Here is a 26477-nt window from a genome sequence, read left to right as displayed (position 1 = left end):
GTCCCACACAAACTGTGGTGAGTGTCCCACACAAACTGTGGTGAGAGTGTCCCACACAAACTGTGGTGAGAGTGTCCCACACAAACTGCGGGGTGTCCCACACAAACTGTGGTGAGTGTCCCACACAAACTGTGGTGAGTGTCCCACACAAACTGCGGGGTGTCCCACACAAACTGTGGTGAGTGTCCCACACAAACTGTGGTGAGTGTCCCACACAAACTGTGGTGAGTGTCCCACACAAACTGTGGTGTCCCACGCAAACTGTGGTGAGTGTCCCACACAAACTGGTGAGAGTGTCCCACACAAACTGCGGTGAGTGTCCCACACAAACTGTGGTGAGAGTCCCACACAAACTGCGGTGAGAGTGTCCCACACAAACTGTGGTGAGTGTCCCACACAAACTGTGGTGAGAGTGTCCCACACAAACTGTGGTGAGTGTCCCACACAAACTGTGGTGAGTGTCCCACACAAACTGTGGTGAGTGTCCCACACAAACTGTGGTGTCCCACACAAACTGTGGTGAGTGTCCCACACAAACTGTGGTGTCCCACACAAACTGCGGTGAGTGTCCCACACAAACTGCGGGGTGTCCCACACAAACTGTGGTGAGTGTCCCACACAAACTGTGGTGAGAGTGTCCCACACAAACTGTGGTGAGTGTCCCACACAAACTGTGGTGAGAGTGTCCCACACAAACTGTGGTGAGAGTCCCACACAAACTGTGGTGAGTGTCCCACACAAACTGTGGTGAGAGTCCCACACAAACTGCGGTGAGAGTCCCACACAAACTGCGGTGAGTGTCCCACACAAACTGTGGTGAGTGTCCCACACAAACTGTGGTGAGAGTGTCCCACACAAACTGCGGGGTGTCCCACACAAACTGTGGTGAGTGTCCCACACAAACTGTGGTGAGTGTCCCACACAAACTGTGGTGTCCCACACAAACTGTGGTGAGTGTCCCACACAAACTGTGGTGAGAGTCCCACACAAACTGTGGTGAGTGTCCCACACAAACTGTGGTGTCCCACACAAACTGTGGTGAGTGTCCCACACAAACTGTGGTGAGTGTCCCACACAAACTGTGGTGTCCCACACAAACTGCGGTGAGTGTCCCACACAAACTGCGGGGTGTCCCACACAAACTGTGGTGAGTGTCCCACACAAACTGTGGTGAGTGTCCCACACAAACTGTGGTGAGAGTGTCCCACACAAACTGTGGTGAGAGTCCCACACAAACTGTGGTGAGTGTCCCACACAAACTGTGGTGAGTGTCCCACACAAACTGTGGTGAGAGTGTCCCACACAAACTGTGGTGAGTGTCCCACACAAACTGTGGTGTCCCACGCAAACTGTGGTGAGTGTCCCACACAAACTGGTGAGAGTGTCCCACACAAACTGCGGTGAGTGTCCCACACAAACTGTGGTGAGAGTCCCACACAAACTGCGGTGAGAGTGTCCCACACAAACTGCGGTGTCCCACACAAACTGTGGTGAGAGTCCCACACAAACTGCGGTGAGAGTGTCCCACACAAACTGTGGTGAGTGTCCCACACAAACTGTGGTGAGAGTGTCCCACACAAACTGTGGTGAGTGTCCCACACAAACTGTGGTGAGAGTGTCCCACACAAACTGTGGTGAGTGTCCCACACAAACTGTGGTGAGTGTCCCACACAAACTGTGGTGAGTGTCCCACACAAACCCTCACAGCTGCAGCCTCACCAGGGACACCCCGGGGTGGCTCTGCAGCTCCAGAGGAGCGGGGCTGAGCTGGGCAGGGCAGGGGCAGCACATTCACACCCCAGCTCCTGGAGAGCCTCGGGCTGCTCAGCGTGGGAAATGCCTCCCTGAGGGGTTTGGCCATTGTAGGCTTCCTGTGGCACCAAAATCCGACGATTCCGGCGTGGTTTGGCTTGGAGGGGACCTTAAAATCGTCAGGAGCCCTGGCACCTCCCAGTGTCCAGCCTGGCCTTGGGCACTGCCAGGGATCCAGGGGTGGAATTCCATCCCAGCCCTGCCAGGGAACAATTCCTCAAAATCCCATCCAGCCCTGCCCTCCCTCAGCTCAAGGCCAGTCCCTGTGTCCTGTCCATCCATCTTCCATCCCCAGTCTGTCCCCAGCTCTTCTTGAGGCACTGCAAGGGGCTCTCTGGAGCCTTCTCCAGGCTGAACAGCCCCCAAATCCTTGGGATAAGCCCCATTGTGCAGAATTCCCAAATCCCTGAGGCTCCCACGCAGTGCCAGCTGTGCCCCATGGGCACCTTGTCCCCAGCCCAGAGCACTCAGTGCCACCCCCAGGGCACACCTGCAGGGATGGGCACTGCAGAGCTCCCTGAGCTCCCTTTCCATCCATGGGGAAGCTTTCCCAGAGGAATTCCTGCAGCTCTGTGTGTCCCTGATGGCAAACACCAAGCTCAGGTGAGGCAGGAGGAGCTGAGCCATTTCTGGGAGTGCATCTGGAATGAGAACAGCCCCAGAAATTCTGAGAAATTCTGTCCACAGACATTTTCTCATGGCCCAACAGCTCCTCCTCCAGCTTCCTTCAAACCAAAGCAGTTTCTTCTCACCCCTCTAATTTTTTAAGCCTTTTTATTTTCTCTGTGAAAATCTTGGTTTGTGATTTTCTTTTTTTTTTTTGGTCTGGGTGTAATTTAGATTCAAGGCTCTGGTCTAACATTTGAGATGGTTATTTCACTTTTTCTGGGTTTCTGCAAGTTCCACCCTTGCTCTCCTGCATAATTCCCCACTTATTTTTAGATCTGTCCTTTCTATTTATTGACACAGAATACAGGGACAGCTTAATCACCACCAATTTACTGAGAAAGAGCAACTTTTGTGCTTCTTGTTGTGCATTTGGAATTTATTTATTTATTCTGCAGCAACAGCAGAGTGACCTTTTAGAAGAGAATTAACCATGAGGTCAAACAAGTGCCCTGATGTCAGGGAGTTTTTAGGATAAGCTGGGGTCACCTTTGAGATCCCGGGCACGACCAAACCTGCCACAATTCCCACTGCAAACGCTGAATTTGTTTTAATTAGAAATGTGTTCTAATTTCCTGTGAAATGTGTTTGTTTCCTAGGCAATGCCACCCAGAGCTCCCATGTGTGACCCTGCCATTGTCACCTACTCCTCAGCACCTGCACCTCCCGGTGCCCTCCCTGCGTTCCCCACCTCTGATGGAAAAGCTCCAGCCCAGCCTCCCCTGCCAGCACCGAGCGGAGCCAAGGCAGCCCCTGAGGCTTCTCCTGGCCCTGGGAAAGCTCCAGACAAACATCCCCGAGCTCCAGAGGGATCACATCCCACTGAAATCCCACCCTCCTGCCCACCAGGAGCTTCTGGGGGTAACTCCCAGCATGTCCAGCCCGGCCAGGATCCCTCAGCTCTGCAACAGAGGCCGCCTGCAATTCCAACCAACAAAAAGCTTCCAAAAAAAATTGGAAATATTTTAGCCCAGCTCCAGAGTATCTTCTCAAACTGCAGCAGGTACTGGGGGGAAGGAGTGCTGTGAAACAAGGGGGGGACAGGCAGGGGTGAAGGGCAGGGAGAATTTATTTTCTTGGGAGAAGGGGGAATGGTTTAAACTGCCAGAGGGCAGGGCTGGGTGGGATCTTGGCAATGAGGAATTGTTCCCTGGCAGGGCGGGCAGGGCTGGCATGGAATTCCACCCCTGCATCCCTGGCAGTGCCCAAGGCCAGGTTGGGCATTGGGAGGTGTCCCTGCCATGGCAGGGGTGGCACTGGGTGGCTTTCAGGTCTCTCCCATTCCACGATGCTGGTGATTGTTCAGGGTTCCATCCTGGATACTGGGGGTCCCTGGGGGCAGTTCCTGGGAATGCTGCTCTCTTGGATCCTGCTGGGATCACACGGGGAGCCTGCAGTGCTCTCCCTGACCCTGCCTCTCCTGTCCCTGCAGCTCGGAGCTCATGGCCTCCATCATGGAGGTGCAGAGGAGAAACGGGAGCAGCCTGAGCCCCGATGAGCTCCTCAGCAAGGCCACGGAGCTCATCCTGGACCAGCAGCTCAAGGTACCGGGCTGGGGCTGCTGCTCCTGCTGCCGTGGGGAACGGAGCAGCGCAGCCCCGGGACACAGCTCCTCTCTCTGTGCAGGCCCCTGCAGCGGGCAGAGCCCTGCACTCCCCGGGCCCTGCTGCCCCAGCCCGGGCCAGGGAAGTGCCCTTGGATGGAATCGGCCCCGGCTCTGCCCCCAAAGCCTCCGGTGGTAAAAACCCCTCCCAGGCAAACCTGCAGCCCTGGGGCAATGCTGGAGCAATCCCTAAAGCCAAGTGGAGGAAGCAGGACAGTGCTGTAAGTTTGTTGTTTCGGTTGTTTCCATGTGCTTTGTACAAGACACAAAATAATCCTGGAAAAAAAATAATTGCCTGGTTTATTTTGTGTACAAAAGCTTTAATAGACTTGGTTAAAGTTAATGACTTTGTTAATTGAGTAGAATGTGCTGGTTAATTGCTGATTTTGAAATCTCTGAGTGTTCCTGTCCTGGGCAGGCCTGCAGTGAGGATCCCTGCAGCATCTGTCACGATGAGCTGAGCAGTGACTGCTGTGAGCTCGAGTGTGGCCATCACTTCCACAGAGAGGTGAGCTCTGCTCCTGTCCTGATCCCCACCTCAAACACAACCCCATTCCCTCCCCTGACCCTTGAGTTCTGCTCCTGTTCCTGATCCCCACCTCAAACACAACCCCATTCCCTCCCCTGACCCTTCAGTTCTGCTCCTGTTCCTGGTCTCCACCTCAAACACAACCCCATTCCCTCTCCTGACCCTTCAGTTCTGCTCCTGTTCCTGATCCCCACCTCAAACACAACCCCTTTACCCTCCCCTGACCCTTCAGTTCTGCTCCTGTCCTGGTCTCCACCTCAAACACAACCCCATTCCCTCCCCTGACCCTTCAGTGCCTGAAGCACAGGGCACAATCCCTTTTCCAGCCTTGACCCACAGGCAGCCTGTCAGAAAGCTTTGGGTGTTTTTAAAACGAAATGATTCATCAGAGTGGAATTCTGTTGGATTTCAGAAATGGATTTGGTTGGGATTGCTGGCAGCACACTCAGGGAATGGTTTATCCCTGAAAACTCTGGATTTGCCTGCTGCTGATGGAAATCCATGAAGTAAAAAAGCCAGGGTTGTGTAGAAGTAACTCCACCTTTCCCCTTTACCTTTTTTGTTCCGATGCTGATTTAATAAATGCGATCAGAGCACAACAGTTCCACGCCACTGAAACCTGGGGGTGTGGAACTCGCTGCAGAGCTCCCCCACGAGTGGCAGCCATTTCCAGCCTCGTGTCCCTCTGTCCCCGCAGTGCATCCGGACGTGGCTCCGGCAGCACTCCAGCTGCCCCATCTGCCGCACGCACGCCCTGCTGCCCGAGGACTTCCCCGAGCTGCCCGCCTGGAACAAGCCCAGCTGAGCCTCCCTTGCTCCCGCACAATCCCAGCTGGGAAGGGGCTGCAGCAGTGCTGGGGGACAGGACACAACCCTGGCTTCACTGGCCAGCTCTGGGCTTTCACTCCAGCACCCAGGATTTCTCCTGGTTCCTGCCTGGCAGCGCACAGCGCTGCTGCATTTCTGGCTAAGGGACACCGAAAGTACCAAATTCTTTTAGCAGTGCATCGTTCCTGTGCTTTTCCCTCAGATTTATTCCAGTATCAAACAAGTAGGTGACCCAAAGGATGGACCAAAAGAACTGGAACTCAAAACATTCCCTCTGGCATAGTCTAGAATTCAAGCCTGGGTTGGTCTTTGCAGCTCCTCTCTCTGCACAAAGCCACAGCTGAGAACTCAGATTGTTTAAAGAATGACTTTTAGTCACATTTTGAAGTAAGAATTTTAAATTCTTCATTTGGATCAGTTTTTAAATCTCAAAAGAAGGTTGAAATTTGAATTTTCTTCCTTTTTGTTTAAAAAAGGAGGGAAATTTCCCTCCTGGTCTGTTTAAATGGGAAGGATTTTTTTTAAACTTTATTTAAAGGATTTTTAAATGACAGTTCCTTTGTACTTTGTGCAAGAATGGGCACCAGTAGCAGGAGGAGCAGAATTCCAACAGCTCAGGGAATTTTCTCCCACTATTTTATGAGTCTGAAGTGGCCAGAGAACTTTTAACAGAGACAAATTTGTCCCAAACAGCCGAAGGTGAGGACCAGAGCCTGAGAATCTTGAAATTAAACCCAATATTCTGAATCCAGAGAGCACCACATGGATTAGGAGCCCTTGGCTAATTCCAGGGATCACCTGTTCCCCACACTGCTTGACTCCTCCAGCTGAAGTTTTTAACTCCTCTCTCATTTATCAGTGTATTACTTACCACTTTAATAAAAAATAAAATTGCTTCTGCAGCCAAACACGTTGTTTCTGTGTAGTATTTCTGCTCACTCTGTGTTAGGGCTGAGTAACTGCTCTGCTGTAGAATAAAGGACTAAAAATTCCAGCACTGGAATCCTTTTCAGCTTCCTGTATTTCTGGGGGGCTGCAGCTCTTGCCCAAATTCCCCTGGTCTCAGGGCAAAGTGCTGAGTTTCAGTAAATACCATTTTCAGTAAACACCATTTTCAGTAAATACCATTTCCTTCCCCCTTCCCAGACATTGAAATGAATGAAGTGAAAAAAAAATCATTTTTTTCTCCCTGAAACATCAGGGCCCAAACTGGAATTACCTTCTCCTGCTGGACAAACTAAAGGAAATGATTTTTCTCAGTTTTCTCAAATCTGCATTTGTAGGTGCTGATCTTTACACTTCCAATTTCCATAATATAGCCTGAGCCTGCCTCTGCCCCACATGGAAAATTATTGGAAAATCCACAAGTTGTGGCTGTTCCATGAAAACAACATCAAAATCCACAACCTGTTTGTGTTGGGAAGGGTATTTCTTGCTGAATTAATTTTCCTTTAAGCTGTACAGTCACAAACACATTAATGAATTTCTCCAACACCAAAATTTCCTTGGTGTGATTTGAAATCACTCATTTCCCATCCACCTTGGGCCAGATCCCACAGCACCACCTTCCAGAGCTGTAGCACCGTTTTTTAGACCTTCAAAGACCTCACTGCTCATTCTGTCAATTCCCACACCCTCCCAGTATGGCTGGAATGGGATTTATGAGTTTTAAGGGGGCTTCAAAGGACTTTAGAACAAGTATTACAAAATTAAGCCAAGAGAGGAACTTGCTCCATAGTTCTACAAGCTGTAGAAAGCTACAGAATGATTCCTTCAGGATTTTCCTAAAAAAAAAAAAAAAAATGGGAAAAACATGGTTGTTGAAGGCAGCAGGATTGGGAAATGCAGAGAGGCAAAGTCTTGGTCAGGTTAACAGGGAGGTGGAAGCACGGGAAGAAGGGAGTGAGGTGGCTCCAGCTGAAGTCAGGCGTGGACAAAGTTCCACCTTCCCTCAGGAGAATTCCCAGGAAATCCTTCCTGCTGCTCCTGTGGCTGTTCACATCCTGCACAGCTTCAGGGGGAAGTTCTCTGTGATGAGGTGGTCGTCGTGCAGGAGCACCACGATGTTCACTTCAAACTCTGGGAGGGGGAAAGAGAGAGAATTCATGGGAAACTGAATAATATCAGCAATCCTGCTTCAACTGCACAGGAAACTGAAATCCCAGCAGCAATCCTGCTTCAGTTCCACAGGAAACTGAAATCCCAGCAGCAATCCTGCTTCAATTCCACAGGAAACTGAAATCCCAGCAGCAATCCTGCTTCAGTTCCACAGGAAACTGAAATCCCAGCAGCAATCCTGCTTCAATTCCACAGGAAACTGAAATCCCAGCAGCAATCCTGCTTCAACTGCACAGGAAACTGAAATCCCAGCAGCAATCCTGCTTGAATTCCACAGTAAACTGAAATCCCAGCAGCAATCCTGCTTGAATTCCACAGGAAAGGTGAATCCTAGGAACAATCCTGCTTCAATTCCACAGGAAAGCTCAATCCCAGTAGCAATCCTATTTCAATTCCACAGGAAACTGAATCCCAGCAGCAATCCTGCTTGAATTCCATAGGAAAGCTCAATCCTAGGAACACTCCTACTTGAATTCCACAGGAAACTGAATCCTGGGAACAATCCTGCTTCAGTTCCATAGAAAAGTTCAATTCCACAAGAAGCTGAACCTTAGGAACAATCCGGCCTCAATTCTACCCAAAACTGAATGCTAGCAGCAATCCTGCTTCAACCCCACAGGAAGCTGAATTCCTACTTGAATTCCACAGGAAAGCTGAGTGCTAGGAACAATCCTGCTTCAACTGCACAGGAAAGCTCAATCCCAGCAGCAATCCTGCTTCAATTCCACAGGAAAGCTCAATCCTAGGAACACTCCTACTTGAACTCCATAGAAAAGCTGAATCCCAGCAGCAATCCTGCTTCAATTCCACAGGAAAGCTCAATCCTAGGAACAATCCTACTTGAACTCCATAGAAAAGCTGAATCCCAGCAGCAATCCTGCTTCAATTCCACAGGAAAGGTGAATCCTGGGAACAATCCTGCTTCAGTTCCAAAGGAAAGCTCAATCTTAGCAGCAACTCTGCTTTAATTCCACAGGAAAGCTGAATCCTAGCAGCAATCCTGCTTCAACTCCACAGGAAAGCTCAATCCTAGCAGCAGGATGGGTCAGGAGCTCCTGAAACATTCCATCAGAACCTCACCCAGGCATCCCAGCCCTTGGACCACTCCTAGAAAATCCTGCTTTGTTGTAATCTTTGGGATTCCTTTGGATTGTTTTATTGCTGATAAATTATGGCAAACGTTCCTCTGGAAAAGAGGATTCAGGTATCAAAGAATAAAATGTTTTGGGGAAGACACCTCCACCAAGATGGTGTTTAAAGCATGGAATGGGAGAATTCCAGAACAGACCCGTTGCCTGATTCCATCATGTAACAGCCTTGGGAAATGAAATACTGGAATACAACAGGCCTGCAAACTGGGGAGCAAAAATTCCAGAAAAAAATCTGTTCTTTGTGTCCTTCAAAGCCAAAAATCAGTATCAGATCAACAATCAATCCTAAATAGAGACAGACCAAAAAGCCAGGCAGAGTTAATAAGCGAAGAGAAGCAGAAATCTAAATAAATTTAAATTCTCATTGTAAATAGCTAGTGAAGAGCTTAAAATGGCGAAAAAATATTATTATTATTTTGGGGGAAACCACTGCACACAGATTCCGTGCCAACAGATTGCAGCAGGATGGAGGCAAGAAATACAAAGCAGCCCAGTGGATTCTTGCAGTACTTATTTGAACAAGTGAGGAAAATCCTGGGTTTGTTGATAAAAATACTGATTTTGTTAATAAAAATACTGATTTTGACAACAATCAGCAGGGAGGAGCACGTGGTGTAGGTAAGAGAATCACACCCTCACCAACCTTGCTGCTTGCAGGGCTTTCAGTAAGAGAGAAAGAAACAAAAAGGAGAATAAATGGAAAGGGAGGTTCTCAGTGGTGAGGAAAGGAGGGAATTTTATTCTTGGACTATTCCTCAAGTGTTTAAACACATGACCTGCATTCCACTGCCCCTCCTGGAATTTTGTTAGGAGTGGCTGCACAGCAGTTTGTGTGGGAAATGCAGCAGGACTCAGGCTCGGGGATGTCCTGGGCTCCTCCTGCAGCTCTGCTGGATTTATCCCTCACTGCCCGTGGAAAGGAATGAATGTGGCCACTCCTGTCCCAGGACAACTCCCCACTCACCCACTTTGAAGTTGGTGGTCTCCAGGGTGGGGCAGGTGAAGAGCCTGGGGAACACCATGTGGATGGGGATGGGGAGGCCCCTGCAGACGTCGCCGTCGGCGATCTGGATGTTCTGGATCTCCGTGGCATCCCTGGCATAGCCCTCAGCACACCCTGGACAAGGGAAATGGGAGAGCTGAGAGAGAGCAGCAGCCAAAATTCACAGGGGAGAGATGCTGGAACCCTGGGTACTGAGGATGTTGGGCACTGACCCCCAGAGAACACTGCACTGACCTGAGGCCCTGGAGAAGCTTCCAAAATTCAGTAATAAAATGAGATTAAAGGTGTGGAGTTTGAACAGAAGTGTGTGATATCACAGGGTGGGAAACTCAGAGTTTCAGGGTTTAGAATACAGGAATAGATAGAAAGCAAGAGGGAGGGTTTAGGGTGGAGGCTGCTCCATCCCTTCTGACTTCACCATCAGCTGTGTCAGACTGAGGAGTCAGTCACGAGTTTTTCACGATCATTCTTGTTAAACCTTCTGTCTGTATCCTTTCTCTTTCCTTAATATAGTTTTAGTATAGCATTCTTTTATATGATATAATAGAATGTAATAGAATGTAATGTAATAGAATGTAATAGAATGTAATATAATATAATGTAATATAATGTAATATAATGTAATGTAATATAATATAATATAATATAATATAATAATATAATGTAATGCAATGTAATGTAATGTAATGTAATGTAATGTAATGTAATGTAATATAATATAATATAATAGAATGTAATGTAATGTAATGTAATGTAATGTAATGTAATATAATGTAATATAATATAATATAATATAATATAATATAATATAATATAATATAATATAATATAATATAATATAATATAATATAATATAATATAATAATATAATATAATATAATGTAATATAATGTAATGTAATGATAATATAATATAATATAATATAATATAATATAATATAATATAATGTAATAGAATGTAATAGAATGTAATAGAATGTAATGTAACGTAATATAACGTAATGTAATATGATATGATGTAATAGGACATAATAGGACGTAATAGGATGTAATATAATATAATAATAAATCAGTCTTCTGAGAACATGGAGTCAGATTCTCATCTCCATCCTCATCCTGGGGACCCTCACAAACACCACAATTTTATTTTTACTTTCTTCCCTAGTCCAGACCTGCTATTCCCGCTCCCCCATCTTTACCCGAGCGCCCCTCATTTCCAACTGACACCAAGTGTCGGGCCAGCGTCACATTCCCCGCGCAGGGGAGGCCGTGGCGGCCCCGGGCTCACCGCACGTCTCCACACGCACGAGCTGCAGCTCGATGCTCCTCACGGCCGCCTCGGCGCTCTCCACCTGCAGCTCCCCCGTCAGCGGCTGCGTGATCACACAGTTGGTGGAGTTCAGGTGCCCTCTGATCAGGAACTTGGGCAGGGAGGCTCTCTGAAATGGTTGGGGGAAAGAGAAAAAGATGGTAAAATAAAGAGCAGATTAAGGAAAAAATAAATCTTAAAACAAGTAGGGAATTAGCCAGTGGTTTCAAAGTTGAGAGTTCAAGAGTTCAGAAGCTCCTGAGGGAGCTTGAATTGATTTCTGTCACTCTGTATCAGGATTTCTCCTACAATATTCTCTCCTGACATGTGTCCTTCCTGCTGCTCCACCCACCCATGGATGGGCCTTTCCTGGGAAGAACTGACAGAACTTGGCTGTTAGAATTCATCCAGGAGCTGGGGATGGAGTGGGCACCCCTCGCACTGTCCCAGTGTCCAACCTTGGGCACTGCCAGGGATCCAGGGGTGGAATTCCATCCCAGCCCCTCCCAGGGAACAACTCCTCATTCCCAATATCCCACCCAAGCCTGCCCTCCTTGAGGCTTCCCAAAGCCACAGCAGGCTGTAAAAAAAGGCACAAACAAGGCTCAAAATCCACATTTTTAAAGGCTCTTGGCTGTCCATGTATAGAATGTTTTCCTTCGTTCCACTCCCATCCATCTTTCACTCAGAAAAGGAATAAAAATATTTAACCACTCCTGAGCAAAATTCCACCTTCAATTGGTTACCACAGTGCAAGAGATGAGGCAGAATCACTTGATTGCTTATAAAAGTGAAAAAGAAAATAGAAAAACAAAACAAGATAATCTGCCTAACAATCTACAAGGCAGAATTTAATCACTCCTCTGGTCTCACTCAGAAACACACAAACTTTACATTTAAAATAAAATAAGAAGAAAATCCTTTTACCTCTTTGACATTTTGCAGAGTTTCAGGAGTAATGGTGAAGTCCACAGGGCTGGGCAGCAGCTTCCCTTTCTGTGACTGCAGGGAGGGGAAGGGTTAAACTGAAATCTGATCCCCAAAACAGAGAGAGAACATTAAAAACCACAGCAGCTGGCTGCCCTAAACCACCTGGAAAAGCAGGAATACCCTCCTCATCTGGAGCAGAGAGGGGAAAAAGCTCAATTTCCCATTTCTTTAAGTACAAATAAATTCATTGCACACGTCCCTTGGAATGTTTCCTTTCATTATTACATTTGGGGAGGGGAGATTCTAAATGAAGTTGTGTCCATTGCTTCAAATCTGCTTTAGAAATTCTTGTTCTCCAGCAGCAAGGGGCTGATCTGGAACTCTGAGTGAGGATCTGCCCTCACTGCTCAAGAATTCAAACCCAGCTGCAAGATGGAGGAGGTTAGCAAAAGATTGGCTGCATTTTCCCAAAATGACAAATTCTGGCACAGAACAGGCTGGAGGGAAATGGAACACTGAGCACTGACAGTGAGAATTGTCCCCATTAATTCACCCTGACTGGGAGATCCATGATTTACTGACTGGTGAGCTCAGAAGTGCTGCAGTGGGAACAAGAAACAAACCCAGGAACGCTGCAGGAGATGGGATTTGTCACTGCTCTGACAAGTGAGGCTCACTTGGAAATGTAATAATGGACCAACAAAATGCAGCTTCAGATATTGCAGAAAACACTGAAATCTTCCCAACAGGAAACTTGCTTGTAACACCAAACTACATCTTTTAAAAAGTTACTTCAGAACTAAAATAACATTTCCACCACAAGTCTGAGTAACACAAAGGATTTTGGTTTTTACTGTCCTGTTAAGGGTTCCAAGGAATGATAAAAGCAGGGTGTTCCAGCAAGTCAGAGATGGAAAAGGGGACATTTCATCAGTCTGGACAGCACAGCTCAATTCAACCAACCCCAAATCCAACACAGGAACTTCTGCAAGAACCAGCAAAGCATTTTCGGGGAGTCCAACCTCCTGCCAGGAGCATTAGGATTAGAAACAAGAATTAGAAGTTCTAGAATTAGAAATCAGGACCAAGTTTTCCCTGGTTTCCCTTGCAGGGGTGTCAGGCACTGCAGTGAGCTCTCAGGGAGGTGCCGGAGTCTCTGGGACAGCTCAGGACCTGGATGTGGGACAGGGTTTGGGGTGGGGATGAGATTGCATCAGCCTGAAGGTCTCTCCCCCATCTTTCCATGATTTCCACCTGGATGAGAACTCCTGGAGAACAGAAATCAGGGATTTTCACCCAAAGAACAGAAATCAGGATTTTCACCTGAGGAACAGAAATCAGGATTTTCACCAGAAGAACAGAAATCAGGATTTGTCACCTGGAGAACAGAAATCAGGATTTGTCACCTGGAGAACAGAAATCAGGGATTTTCACCCAAAGAACAGAAATCAGGGATTTTCACTCAAAGAACAGAAATCAGGATTTTCACCCAAAGAACAGAAATCAGGATTTTCACCCAAAGAACAGAAATCAGGATTTTCACTCAAAGAACAGAAATCAGGATTTTCACCTGAGGAACAGAAATCAGGATTTTCACGCAAAGAACAGAAATCAGGATTTTCACCCAAAGAACAGAAATCAGGATTTTCACCCAAAGAACAGAAATCAGGGATTTTCACCTGAGGAACAGAAATCAGGATTTTCACCCAAAGAACAGAAATCAGGATTTTCACCTGAGGAACAGAAATCAGGATTTTCACCCAAAGAACAGAAATCAGGGATTTTCACCCAAAGAACAGAAATCAGGATTTTCACCTGAGGAACAGAAATCAGGATTTTCACCTGAGGAACAGAAATCAGGATTTTCACCAGAAGAACAGAAATCAGGATTTGTCACCTGGAGAACAGAAATCAGGGTTTTTCACCTGGAGAACAGAAATCAGGGATTTTCACCCAAAGAACAGAAATCAGGATTTTCACTCAAAGAACAGAAATCAGGGATTTTCACCCAAAGAACAGAAATCAGGATTTTCACTCAAAGAACAGAAATCAGGATTTTCACCCAAAGAACAGAAATCAGGATTTTCACCTGAGGAACAGAAATCAGGATTTTCACTCAAAGAACAGAAATCAGGATTTTCACCTGGAGAACAGAAATCAGGGATTTTCACCCAAAGAACAGAAATCAGGATTTTCACTCAAAGAACAGAAATCAGGATTTTCACCCAAAGAACAGAAATCAGGATTTTCACCTGAGGAACAGAAATCAGGATTTTCACCCAAAGAACAGAAATCAGGATTTTCACCTGGAGAACAGAAATCAGGATTTTCACCTGAGGAACAGAAATCAGGATTTTCACCTGAGGAACAGAAATCAGGACTTTCACCCAAAGAACAGAAATCAGGATTTTCACCTGAGGAACAGAAATCAGGACTTTCACCCAAAGAACAGAAATCAGGATTTTCACCTGAGGAACAGAAATCAGGATTTTCACCAGAAGAACAGAAATCAGGATTTTCACCCGAGGAACAGAAATCAGGATTTTCACCTGAGGAACAGAAATCAGGATTTTCACCCGAGGAACAGAAATCAGGATTTTCACCCGAGGAACAGAAATCAGGATTTTCACCTGAGGAACAGAAATCAGGATTTTCACCCGAGGAACAGAAATCAGGATTTTCACCCGAGGAACAGAAATCAGGATTTTCACCTGAGGAACAGAAATCAGGATTTTCACCTGAGGAACAGAAATCAGGATTTTCAGCACCCAACTCCCATTTACAGCACTGGGGGAGCCTGGAAGCTTTTCCTCAGATCTGCTGGGATAATTCAAAGCAGTGCTTGGAAAAATGACATCAGATTTATGTGACCACCCCCTTGTCCCAGAACTCCAAGGATGAACAAGAGAATAAACTCAGGGCACTGTAAAACATCTGAAAATCCAACTCCTCTTTGTTCTTTGAGAGAGGGATGGGGGTTTCTCATCAGAAGCAACAGCTCTGTGGGGTGGATTTGTTTTGGGGCAGATTTCCTTTACTCCTATATTTTGGACACAGGGTGGGATTTTGGGGTGTCCTGTGCAGGGCCAGGAGTTGGGTTTGATGGTTTTTGGGGTTTCTTCCAACTCAGGATATTCTGAATCTACACCTCTGTAATCCCTCGTGTCACCGTCACAATTTCCATGGGTTTATTTGGGGTTTTTTCCCCCTAAAAGTGAAGTGGGGAGAAAAAAAAAATCAATTTAAAAAATTAATGAATTGCAAAATGAACAGAAAGCACACTCACCAGGGAGTGGACAATGAACTCACAGGTCTTGGTCAGGTCCTTTGCCAGCAGGGAACGCCTCATGTCACAGCGCAGGGTGTACTGGGGAAGGGATGGAAAAAGGGGAAAGAAAGGGGGGAAAAAGGGGAAAAAAGGGGGGGGCAGGGGTAAAAAGGGGGGGGGGAAAAGGGGGGAAAAGGGGAAAAAAGGGGGGAGGAAGGGAGAAAAGGGAAAAAAGGGAAAAAAGGGGAAAAGGGGGAAAATGGGAAAGGGGGGGAAGGGGGGAAGGGGGAAAAAGGGGGGGAAAGGGAGAAAAGGGGGAAAGGGGGGGAAAAGGGGCAAAAAGGATAAAAAGGGGAAAAAAGGGGAAAAGGGGGACAAAGGGGAAAAGGGGGGAAAAAGGGGGAAAAGGGGGGAAAGGGAGAAAAGGGGGAAAGAGGGGGAAAAGGGGCAAAAGGGAAAAAAAGGGGAAAAAAGGGGAAAAGGGGGACAAAGGGGAAAAGGGGGGAAAGGGGGAAAAGGGGGAAAGGGGGAAAGAGGGGGAAAAAGGGGGGGAAAGGGGAAAAGGGGGGAAGAGGGGGAAAAGGGAAAAAAGGGGAAAATGGGAAAAAAGGGGAGAAAAGGAGGGAAAGGGGGGGAAAGGAGGGAAAAGGAGGAAAAAGGGGGAAAAGGGGAAAAGGGGGGGAAGGGGGAAAAAGGGGGAAAAGGGAGAAAAGGAGGAAAGAGGGGGAAAAGGGGCAAAAGGAAAAAAAGGGGAAAAAGGGGGAAAAGGGGGACAAAGGGGAAAAGGGGGAAAAAGGGGGGGAAGGGGGAAAATGGGGGGGAAAGGGGGAAAAGGGAAAAAAAGGGGAAAAGGGGAAAAAGGGGGAAAAAGGGGGGAGGAAAGGGGAAGGACAAAAGGGGAAAAAAATAGCTTTAATTCAGATTTCCTCCCTCCTTCGCAACTTTTCATCCCCCTTCTGCCTCTGTGCAGTGTTGTTCCTCATATATCCATTTAAGGGTGATTTTTCACCCTGTTTTGGTTAAGGGATTATCAGTGTGATGTATTTTTGTATTTTTGTCTTCAGCCCCTCTAACTTTGATTTTTTTTATTGTGGGATTGAATTCCCAGTTGTTGGGATATTTCATGGGGAACTTCAGCCACACAGCTGAACTAAAATCAGGCAAGGGAGTGAATTTGTTTCCAGTTTGCTCCCCTAAAATGGGAGCCATAAACCAGCAGGTGAAAAACAGTAAGAATTTGGTTATCTCAAAAATCCTACACTTCATCTCCAAAAAAAAGCTTTTCAGTGTCCTTACAGGACAGGGAACTTGTTGGGTTTTTGTTTTGTTTGATCTTTAATTCCTCCCTCACACCAGAATTTGGGTTCCTCACTTGTGGTTCATGGCACAACCACCCAGCAGTGTCTGATTAAAGGTTAAACTGAGACTGAACCCACAATTCATCCCCAAATCAAGAAAGAGAGGCTCAATTAAATTGCCCAGAGGTTTAGGAAGTGTCACAATTCTGTCCTCAGGAGAGCAGGACTCTCAAAGTTTGGCTGAAATTTAAATTATTAAATTGTAATGATATTTTATCCAAGAAAAGCTCCACAGAGGAGAGAAATAATGATAAAATAAAGCAAATATTCCTCATTAAAGTGCAGCTCAAACTGACTGATCACAGCAAGTTCTTTGGGATATGGGAAGCAGCTCAACAGTGCTGCACCATTTCTGACATCCCCACCACAAACAACAGCTGCTGCATGAGGGAAGAAGCCAAAACTGAGCAAATAAATTGAAAGATTTTAAAAAATATCCAAACACAGACAAAAAACAAGGGATTTTCTTCCTTTTAGTTACTTCTGATAGGCTGCTGGAGGGTGATTTGGTTTATTAGGTTTTTCTCATTCCAGTGACACCAAACTTCATTGTCTAACACAGAATTTACCTTCAAGAGATGGCTGGAGAAAGACTTTCCCCCAAAAGTCACCCAAACAACCCAACCCACCTATGGCAAGGCGAGTTTAAACCAAAAAAAGATCAAATTTCAGAACTGTATGTCCACAAGAGTGTGCCCAAGCAGGTATTCCATGCAGGTCTGGGCAGGGAATGTCACTCCTCCTCATCCCAAACAATTCCTGATCTGTGTTGCTCTCAACACCACACGAAATTCCACATTTATTGGGAATACAACCACACTGTGGGGCTGGTTTTTTTAAGGAAGGGAATGGAAAGAGTTTCCTACAACATCAGGATGGATCAAATTCAGGTTACAGATGTTCTGCTGAAATATTTCAGGTAAAACATTTTGTTTGTGCCATCATTCCTTAAGGATTTACTGCATGGAGGGTGGAAGGTTCAGTCAGTGTGAAAAGAAAACACCAAACTTCATCCTCAATTTCTATGGATTAAATTCAGATTACAGATGTCCTGCTGAAATATTTCAGATGAAACATCTTGTCTGTGCCTTAATTCCTAAAAGATTTGCTACACAAAGGCTGGAAAGCTCAGTCAGTGTGAAAACATCACCAAAATTCATTCTCAATTTCCATGGATTAGGAGCTGCGTTTTTCCATGGATCAAATTTAGGTTACAGAAGTTCTGCTGAAATATTTCAGGTAAAACATTTTGTTTGTGCCACAATTCTTTAAATATTTACTGCATAAAGGGTGGAAGGCTCAGTCAGAGTGAAAAAAAAACCACCACCAAACTTCATCCTCAATTCCTATGGATTAGGAGCTGCGTTTTTCCATGGATCAAATTCAGGTTACAGATGTTCTGCTGAAATATTTCAGGTAAAACATTTTGTTTGTGCCATCATTCCTTAAGGATTTACTGCATGGAGGGTGGAAGGCTCAGTGTGAAAAGAAAACACCACCAAACTTCATCCTTAATTCCCATGGATTAAGAACTGCATTTTTCCATGGATCAAATTTAGGTTACAGATGTTCTGCTGAAATATTTCAGATGAAACATCTTGTCTGTGCCTTAATTCCTAAAAGATTTACTACACAAAGGCTGGAAAGCTCAGTCAGTGTGAAAACATCACCAAAATTCATTCTCAATTTCCATGGATTAGGAGCTGTGTTTTTCTATGGATCAAATTCAGGTTACAGATGTTCTACTGAAATTTTTCAGGTAAAACATTTTGTTTGTGCCATCATTCCTTTAAGATTTACTGCATAAAGGATGGAAGGCTCAGTGTGAAAAGAAACCACCAAACTTCACCCTCAGTTTCCATGGATTAGGAGCTGCGTTTTTCCATGGATCAAATTTAGGTTACAGATGTTCTACTGAAATTTTTCAGGTAAAACATTTTGTTTGTGCCACAATTCCTTTAAGATTTACTGCATGGAGGGTGGAAGGCTCAGTCCGTGTGAAAAGAAAACACCAAACTTCATCCTCAATTTCTATGGATTAAATTCAGGTTACAGATGTCCTGCTGAAATATTTCAGATGAAACATCTTGTCTGTGCCTTAATTCCTAAAAGATTTGCTACACAAAGGCTGGAAAGCTCAGTCAGTGTGAAAACATCACCAAAATTCATTCTCAATTTCCATGGATTAGGAGCTGCGTTTTTCCATGGATCAAATTTAGGTTACAGAAGTTCTGCTGAAATATTTCAGGTAAAACATTTTGTTTGTGCCATCATTCCTTAAGGATTTACTGCATGGAGGGTGGAAGGCTCAGTCAGTGTGAAAAGAAAACACCAAACTTCATCCTTAATTCCCATGGATTAAGAACTGCATTTTTCCATGGATCAAATTCAGGTTACAGATGTTCTGCTGAGGTGTTTCAGGTAAAACATTTTGTTTGTGCCATCATTCCTTAAGGATTTACTGCATTAATTGTGGAAGTTCAGTCAGTGTGAAAGGAAGACACAACCAAACTTCATCCTCAATTCCTATGGATCAAATTTAGGTTACAGATGTTCTGCTGAAATATTTCAGGTAAAACATCTTGTCTGTGCCTTAATTCCTAAAAGATTTACTACACAAAGGCTGGAAAGCTCAGTCAGTGTGAAAACATCACCAAAATTCATTCTCAATTTCCATGGATTAGGAGCTGTGTTTTTCTATGGATCAAATTCAGGTTACAGATGTTCTACTGAAATTTTTCAGGTAAAACATTTTGTTTGTGCCATCATTCCTTTAAGATTTACTGCATAAAGGATGGAAGGCTCAGTGTGAAAAGAAACCACCAAACTTCACCCTCAGTTTCCATGGATTAGGAGCTGTGTTTTTCTATGGATCAAATTTAGGTTACAGATGTTCTACTGAAATTTTTCAGGTAAAACATTTTGTTTGTGCCACAATTCCTTTAAGATTTACTGCATGGAGGGTGGAAGGCTCAGTGTGAAAAGAAACCACCAAACTTCACCCTCAATTCCATGGATTCAGAGCTGCTTCAGAAGCCATTGTGCAGATGAATTTCCCATTTTCTCTCCTCACCTGGATGTTGACAAAGACTCCATGGTATGTCTCATACAGAACCTTGTTGCCCTTCATCTGCAGTGGGAATTCAAAGGGAATTTCTGTTTTGCCACTGGGGAGCTTCCCTGGTTTCACCATCTCAATGGTGCTGCTGATGATCTGAATGGGCTGCAGGGAGAAATGTCAGAGAGGTTTAGGGTGAGACACATCTGAACTCCTCCAGAATTCCTGCATTTCCACAATCCCTCTTCAGGACACAAAGTGCTGGGATATTTTTTTACAATGGATAGAAACATTAATATTTTGCTCAAAAAACCAATTCCTGTTTTAAGGATGCATCACATTAATGACCAAAGAATTCAAGGGAGCTCACCAGGAGCAGCTCCAGCTTTGGGAAGTGGAGCTTCATTTCCTAAATGACGACTCTGGACAGAAGCAGGAATGACCAAGGCCACTGAGCATCCTCCCTGACCTCTGAATTAATTATTATTTGGGGGAGGGTTAACTGTGGCCAGGTGGCTTGGACAGGACATTTCTTTTCTCTCTGCAGTTTTGCCATTCTTGTCCCCAACTCTTGGGCTCCCAAAACAAGAAGTGGAGCTGTTGGTGAGCCCAGAGGAGGCCCCAAAACTGATCCCAGGGCTGGAGCCAGGCTGGGAGAGCTGGGGGTGCTCACCTGGAGAGGGGAAAACTCCAAAGCTGCAGGGAGAGCTCAGAGCCCTGCCAGGCCTGAAGGGGCTCCAGGAGAGCTGGGGAGGGACTGGGGACAGGGATGGAGGGACAGCACACAGGGAACGGCTTCAAAGGAGGATTTGATGGGATTTTGGGAATTGGGAATTGTTCCCTGGCAGGGTGGGCAGGGCTGGGATGGAATTCCAGCCCTGGAGCCCTGGCAGTGCCCAAGGCCAGGCTGGAGCAGCCTGGGGCAGTGGGAGGTGTCCCTGGCATGGCAGGGGTGGCTCTGGGTGATTTTTAAGGTCCCTTCTGCCCCAAACCTTCTGTGATTCCCTGATTCAAGGCCATCCTCACTTAACCAAACCCTTCCCCCCAGCCCAGCCCTGTCCCTGGGGAGCAGCCCAGAGCCCTCCCAGGAGCTCCACAGGTCCCACTCTCTCCTGAGCAATCTTGGCCTCCACAGACAGTGACTGATCTGGCACAGAAGGCCAGTTAAACCCAGTCACTTCTCAAAAGTAAAATAACATCACACAGTAATTGTTTTTCTATAAATCACAGATTCAGTGCATGATCCAGTAACCCTTTTTGCCTACCTGAAATAAAAATCTCCTACCAGTGCAAGCTAATTCCCCAAAATGTCCTCATTTATCCCTCCCTGGGATATCCCAGAGTTTCTGGACCCAGCCCTGTGCTCTGGGAGGTGACAGCAGTGGCCGCTGTGCCCCCCTGCAGCCTGGCCCATCCTGGCACTCTGTGATTCACAGAGCTGAGCCCTCCCTGCTCTCCATCACTTCCCCACCAGGAGCAGCTCTGACACCTGAGAGCCTTGAGGGGAAGGTTCCACTTGAGCAAAGAGAATTTTTGTGCTCAAAACATCCAGCAGGGCAGCCTTACCTTGGCAGTGTTGCAGAAGGCCTCAAACACCCCCACATTTTTGGCACTGAGCTGCAGATTCACCGAGCCCTCCATGGTTAAGGAGATCCCCTGGTGCTGCACTGTGTCCTTGCTGGTTATCACCACCACCCCAGAAAGGATTTCCTAAGAGGAAAGAGGAAAATTTTTGTTTAAATCCATTTTTTCATAGCTGTTATCTAAACAGCCTGGAACTGATCTCCAAACTCCAAAAAACTCCTGTGCCCAAAGCATGGTGCAACCTTGTCAGGACAGAGAAACAAAAACATTTTGTCCTTCCTGATGAAGGGATTTAGGATGAGACAGAGAAACAACAACATCTCAACTCTATCAGAATTCCTGGATTTCCAGAATCCCAAGCTCAGGATCAGAATCCCAAGCTCAGATGAGAGCTCTGCACTTTTGATTTTTCCTTAAAAACACAATTCTCCTCTTGGCTGAAGTGTTAACCTGAGCTTCAAACTCTTCCCCCAATTTCAAGGTTTTTCTGTCCAGGAAGATGACAAACCTTTATTTTGGGTCAAGTTGTGTTTGTGTTGGAATAAACAAAAGTTGTGTTTGTGTTGGAATAAGCTGCCAGGAGGAATTGCTGTATGAAAATTGGGATGGTCAGCACAGGAGAGGGAAGAAAAGGCACAGCTGGAAAAGGGATGGCCAAGCTGAGGGTGAGATTCACCTCCAGAGTGGAGCAGAAGAGATTTAAAATATAGAAAATGAACACAAAGAAACAGTTTTAAAGTGAATCTGAATGAAAGGCAGGAGCTGTGTGACTCCAGGGATGTTGTCACTCATCCCATGAAGGATGTGCTGCCCACAAAAAACCCTTTGCACAAAAATGCTGCATCCTCAAAGTGCTTTATCCTTCCCTTCTCCCACACTGCAGAATCCCCTTCCACCCTGAAATATTCCCAGCTGGAAAGGGCTGAGAACTGGAGAATTCCCTGAGCTCCTCCCCTGCTCCTTCCCCAAGCCATGGGACAATCCCAACTGCTCCCTCCGCACCCAACCTCTCCAGACCAGGATCTCTCCTGCACAATGGGAATTTTGGCACATTTCTGTCTTTCCTGAGATGTTGTCACTCATACCATAAAGGATGTGCTGTCCGCAAAAATCCCTTTGCACGAAAATGCTGCATCCTCCAAGTGTCAGCTCAGAGTTTTTAACACTTACAAGCTGGTGACCTGCAGGAGAGCAGCACACAGCTCCATCCACACGTGGTTTATCCTTCCCTTCTCCCACACTGCAGAACCTCCTTCCACCCTGAAATATTCCCAGCTGGAAAGGGCTGAGAACTGGAGAATTCCCTGAGCTCCTCCCCTGCTCCTTCCCCAAGCCATGGGACAATCCCAACTGCTCCCTCTGCACCCAACCTCTCCAGACCAGGATCCCTCCTGCACAATGGGAATTTTGGCATTTTTCTGTCTTTCCTGGTGGCACAGGATGGTGAAAATGGGTCAGGGGGGTTGAGGCAGCAGGCAAACATCCCCATCCAAGCAAGGGTGACATCCTGAGAGCCTGGGAAGAGGAAGTGCAGCAAGTGGGGAATGCTGGAACAAGGGCACAAAGGGACAGCGAAGAAAAGCTGACCTCAATTCTGCACTGCTCTGCTAAGGGGCCTTAATTAGCACAAGCAATTAGGTTATTGCTTTAAAAATGAGCCCAGCTCAGCTCTGAGAAGCAAGGACAGCCTGAAGATGTGAACTGCTGTAACAAAGGAGATGTTTCCTGTCACACAGCAACAACTGCAGAGCTGCTGCCTGCACGTGGGAAGGGGGCAGGGAGGGGAAGGATGACTGGAAGTTAAATATCAAATTTGCTTTCAGTATTTCTTCCGATATGCAAAAAAAAGCTCAAAATTCTGATTTCCCAGCTGCAGAGCTGCCCCAGCCAGGGAGGAGCTGGAGCTGCTGCAGAGCCCAGAGGAGGCTCCAGGATGGGCAGAGGATGGAGCAGCTCTGCTGGCAGGAAAGGCTGGCACAGCTGGCATTGCTCACCTGCACAGGAGAAGCTTTGGGCTGAGCTCAGGGTGGCCTTGCAGGGCCTGGAGGAGCCCCAGGAAAGCTGGAGAGAGACAATTGCCAGGGCATGCAGGGACAGCACACAGGGAATGGCTCCACACTGAAAAATTACAGCTTTAGGCGGGATGGTGGGGAAAAATCCTTCCCTGGCAGGGTGGGCAGGGCTGGGATGGAATTCCACCCCTGGATCCCTGGCAGTGCCCAAGGCCAGGCTGGACACTGGGGCTGGGAGGGGACAGTGGGAGGTGTCCCTGCCCTGGGTGATTTTCAGGTCCCTTCCATGCCTAATTCAGGTTTGCATCTCCTCTCTCTCCCTACACGACTCCTACTGAAAATCCCTGTGGTATCCCTGGTGTGGAGCTCTCCCACTGTTGTGTTTTCATCCCAGGCCCAGTTAATGAACTAAAATTAAACCTTTGCACGTGGAGTTAAAGTGGAAAATAAAAACAAAACTGACAGACTGATTGACCAGAAATATCCCAATTTCAGCTTAAAACAGAGAAAATATTCCTTTCCATACAAAAAAAATCAATTTAAAAGTGATATAAAGCAAGGCAAACTCAGTCAAATTAAAAATGGACACAGCACTGAGAAACTGAAATAGATAAATAAATTAAAATCCTAATAATTTATAATTTTATAATGCACAGAATGATGTGAAAGTGAGACACAGACAGTATTTACCCTCTGGAGCCATTCCTAAAGGGAATAATTCAGCTCTGCCAAAGCCACTCTCTGGATAATCTGACAATTGCAGGACAGGTGCTGCACACCCTTCCTTTCACCTCCAGTTTTCCAGGATTAAAATCATTCAATAAATGGAATTTCGGTGGATGGAAAGGATTTTTATGATTCAAGTGCAAGAAAAAAGAGAGACCTGAACATTGCTGCTGAGCAACTCGGGATTTGTAGGTTAAAAACGATAAAAATTAAAAATATTCCTTCCCTTTCAAGCCCCGTCGGGCTCTGCAGAGCGGGTCAGGATCTCCCCGTGATTGCCGGGAACGGGGAAGGACAAAAAGCAGCGCTCGGTCCCAAAGGCAACGCCGGAATCCCGGGGAGACACCGGGAAACCAACGGGAGCGGGGACAGCTGCAGGGAATGCAGGGGGAAAGGACACACGGACAGGGACTCACGGACAGGGACACGGGAATGCTCCGGGACACACGGACAGGGACTCACGGACAGGGACACGGGAATGCTCCGGGACACACGGACAGGGACTCACGGACAGGGACACACGGACGGGGACACACGGACGGGGACACGGGACAGGGACACACGGACGGGGACACACGGACGGGGACACACGGACGGGGACTCACGGACAGGGACACACGGACAGGGACACACGGACAGGGACTCACGGACAGGGACACGGGACAGGGACTCACGGACAGGGACACACGGACGGGGACACACGGACGGGGACACACGGACGGGGACACGGGACAGGGACACACGGACGGGGACACACGGACGGGGACACACGGACGGGGACTCACGGACAGGGACACACGGACAGGGACACACGGACAGGGACTCACGGACAGGGACACACGGACAGGGACACGGGACAGGGACTCACGGACGGGGACACACGGACAGGGACTCACGGACAGGGACACACGGACAGGGACACGGGACAGGGACTCACGGACGGGGACACACGGACGGGGACACACGGCCAGGGAAAGCTCCGGGACACACGGACAGGGAAAGCTCTGGGACACACGGACAGCTCCGGGACACACGGACAGGGAAAGCTCCGGGATACGGGGAAAGCTCCGGGACACACGGACAGGGAAAGCTCTGGGACACACGGACAGCTCCGGGACACACGGACAGGGAAAGCTCTGGGACACAGGGCCAGACGGCGACACCGCGGCAGCACCGACAGCAGAGGGCGATCGGCTCCGCCCGCCGAGGAGTCCCCGCCGCAGGGCCGAGCCCGGAGCCCAGCGGGGACCCCAAAGTGTCCCCGACAGAGCCCGAGGTGTCCCCGACAGGCTCAGGGAGCCCCAGAACAGCCGGGCTGGGAAGGGAGCGCTGGGGATGGCAGTCACCGGGAGCAGGGGACAGGAACGCGTGCAGGGGGTCTGGAATGTCCCCAGGAGGAGCCCCCAGAGCCCCTCTGGGCTCTGCTCAGGGCTGGGCACTGCCCAGGGCAGAAGTTGTGCCTCCTGTGAGGGGAATTGCTGGGCTCAGGCCCTGCCCGTGGCTCTGGGGCCATTGCTGGGCCTGGAGCAGAGCCTGGGCCTGCTCTGAGCTCTGCACACAGGGACAGCCACAGGGACAGACACAGGGACAGCCAGGGACAGACACAGGGACAGACACAGGGACAGACACAGGGACAGCCAGGGACAGACACAGGGACAGACACAGGGACGGACACAGGGACGGACACAGGGACAGACAGGGCTGAGGCCCCTCTCTCTCACTGGGGCCCCTCTCCAGGCTGAGCACCCCCAGCTCCCTCAGGGCTTCCTCACAGGGTTTGTGTTCCCAGCCCCTCTCCAGCCTCGTTGTCCCCTCTGGATGTGCTCAGTGTCCCAAGGCCCTTCCCAAACTGAGGGGCCAGAGCTGGGCACAGCACTCCAGGTGTGCCCTCAGCAGTGCAGGGGCAGAATGACCTCCCTGCTCCTGGGACAGCCAGGGACAGACACAGGGACAGACACAGGGACAGCCAAGGACAGACACAGGGACAGCCAGGGACAGACACAGGGCCAGGCAGGCCCAGGCAGGGCTCAGCCCCTCTCTCTCCCTGGGGCTCCTCTCCAGGCTGAGCAGCCCCAGCTCCCTCAGCCTTTCCTGGGCACGGAGCTGCTCCAGGCCCTTGCTCAGCTCCAGGAGCTCCTGGCCCTGCTGTGCTGAGGAGCCAGAGCTGGGCACAGCAGCCAGAGGTGCCCCCAGGGCTGGGCACAGGGGCAGGGTCAGCCCTGACCTGTTGGCAATGCCCATCCTGATGCACCCCAGGAGAGCGCTGCCCTCCCCGGCCGCTGTCCCCGCTATTCCCCGCTGTCCCCGCTGTCCCTATCGCGACACACGCACCCCATCCCGATAGACTTTCCCGGCGCGTTTCACCCTCACGTCCAGCGTCGTCCCCATCGCTCCGTCACGTGACCGCCGCCTCACGTGACCCGCGGGCGGGGGGTGCGCGGGAGCCCCGCCCCCTCCACATCCGGGTCCTCGCCGCCGTCACTTCCCAGCCGTTGACGCCGCTTCCCGCGCGGCCGCGCCCAC

At 48.1% G+C, this 26477-nt stretch overlaps 2 protein-coding genes across 10 annotated transcripts in view; one reads left to right on the top strand and one right to left on the bottom strand.

Moving 5' to 3' along the window:
- Window positions 1-6339, top strand: part of TTC3 (tetratricopeptide repeat domain 3) — a 116967-nt gene extending 110628 nt beyond the window's left edge. For all 6 annotated transcript variants that reach the window (XM_058825478.1, XM_058825479.1, XM_058825477.1 and 3 more), the window contains 5 exons: window positions 3078-3481; window positions 3911-4022; window positions 4105-4302; window positions 4500-4589; window positions 5308-6339. In XM_058825478.1, coding sequence (XP_058681461.1) covers window positions 3078-3481; window positions 3911-4022; window positions 4105-4302; window positions 4500-4589; window positions 5308-5415 — 912 coding nt within the window. In that variant the 3' untranslated portion in view covers window positions 5416-6339. The remainder of the gene's footprint in view (window positions 1-3077; window positions 3482-3910; window positions 4023-4104; window positions 4303-4499; window positions 4590-5307) is intronic.
- On the bottom strand, window positions 4831-26460 carry VPS26C (VPS26 endosomal protein sorting factor C). 4 transcript variants are annotated; one of them, XM_058825483.1, is made up of 8 exons: window positions 26286-26460; window positions 21199-21342; window positions 19648-19797; window positions 15235-15315; window positions 11946-12020; window positions 10998-11148; window positions 9672-9824; window positions 4831-7517 (listed from the first exon to the last, which is right to left on the bottom strand). In XM_058825483.1, exons 1-8 carry the CDS (start codon window positions 26340-26342, stop codon window positions 7435-7437), a joined length of 894 nt encoding a protein of 297 aa, XP_058681466.1. In that variant the 5' UTR covers window positions 26343-26460; the 3' UTR covers window positions 4831-7434. The 4 variants fall into 4 exon arrangements, with proteins under 4 accessions (XP_058681466.1, XP_058681467.1, XP_058681468.1 ...); XM_058825484.1 differs by having other exon boundaries at window positions 11017-11148; XM_058825485.1 differs by lacking the exon at window positions 26286-26460 and adding an exon at window positions 23919-24052.
- Window positions 26461-26477: the final 17 nt, after the last annotated feature.

Source organism: Ammospiza caudacuta, chromosome 2 (assembly GCF_027887145.1).
Source record: "Ammospiza caudacuta isolate bAmmCau1 chromosome 2, bAmmCau1.pri, whole genome shotgun sequence".
Lineage (NCBI taxonomy): Eukaryota > Metazoa > Chordata > Aves > Passeriformes > Passerellidae > Ammospiza > Ammospiza caudacuta.
The sequence above is the reverse complement of the archived record's forward strand: the minus strand, read 5'-3'. Positions and strand labels throughout refer to the sequence as shown.

What these genes read in the sequence shown, in the direction of transcription:
- VPS26C (XM_058825483.1), bottom strand. Translation starts at nt 26,342, where the DNA reads ATGGGGACGACGCTGGACGTGAGGGTGAAACGCGCCGGGAAAGTCTAT. An exon ending in AGTTCATTGTCCACTCCCTG is followed by an intron (nt 12,021 to 15,234) that starts GTGAGTGTGCTT and finishes CCCTCCCTGCAG; the next exon opens with TCACAGAAAGGGAAGCTGCT. An exon ending in CGTGCGTGTGGAGACGTGCG is followed by an intron (nt 9,825 to 10,997) that starts GTGAGCCCGGGG and finishes TCCCTTGTCCAG; the next exon opens with GGTGTGCTGAGGGCTATGCC.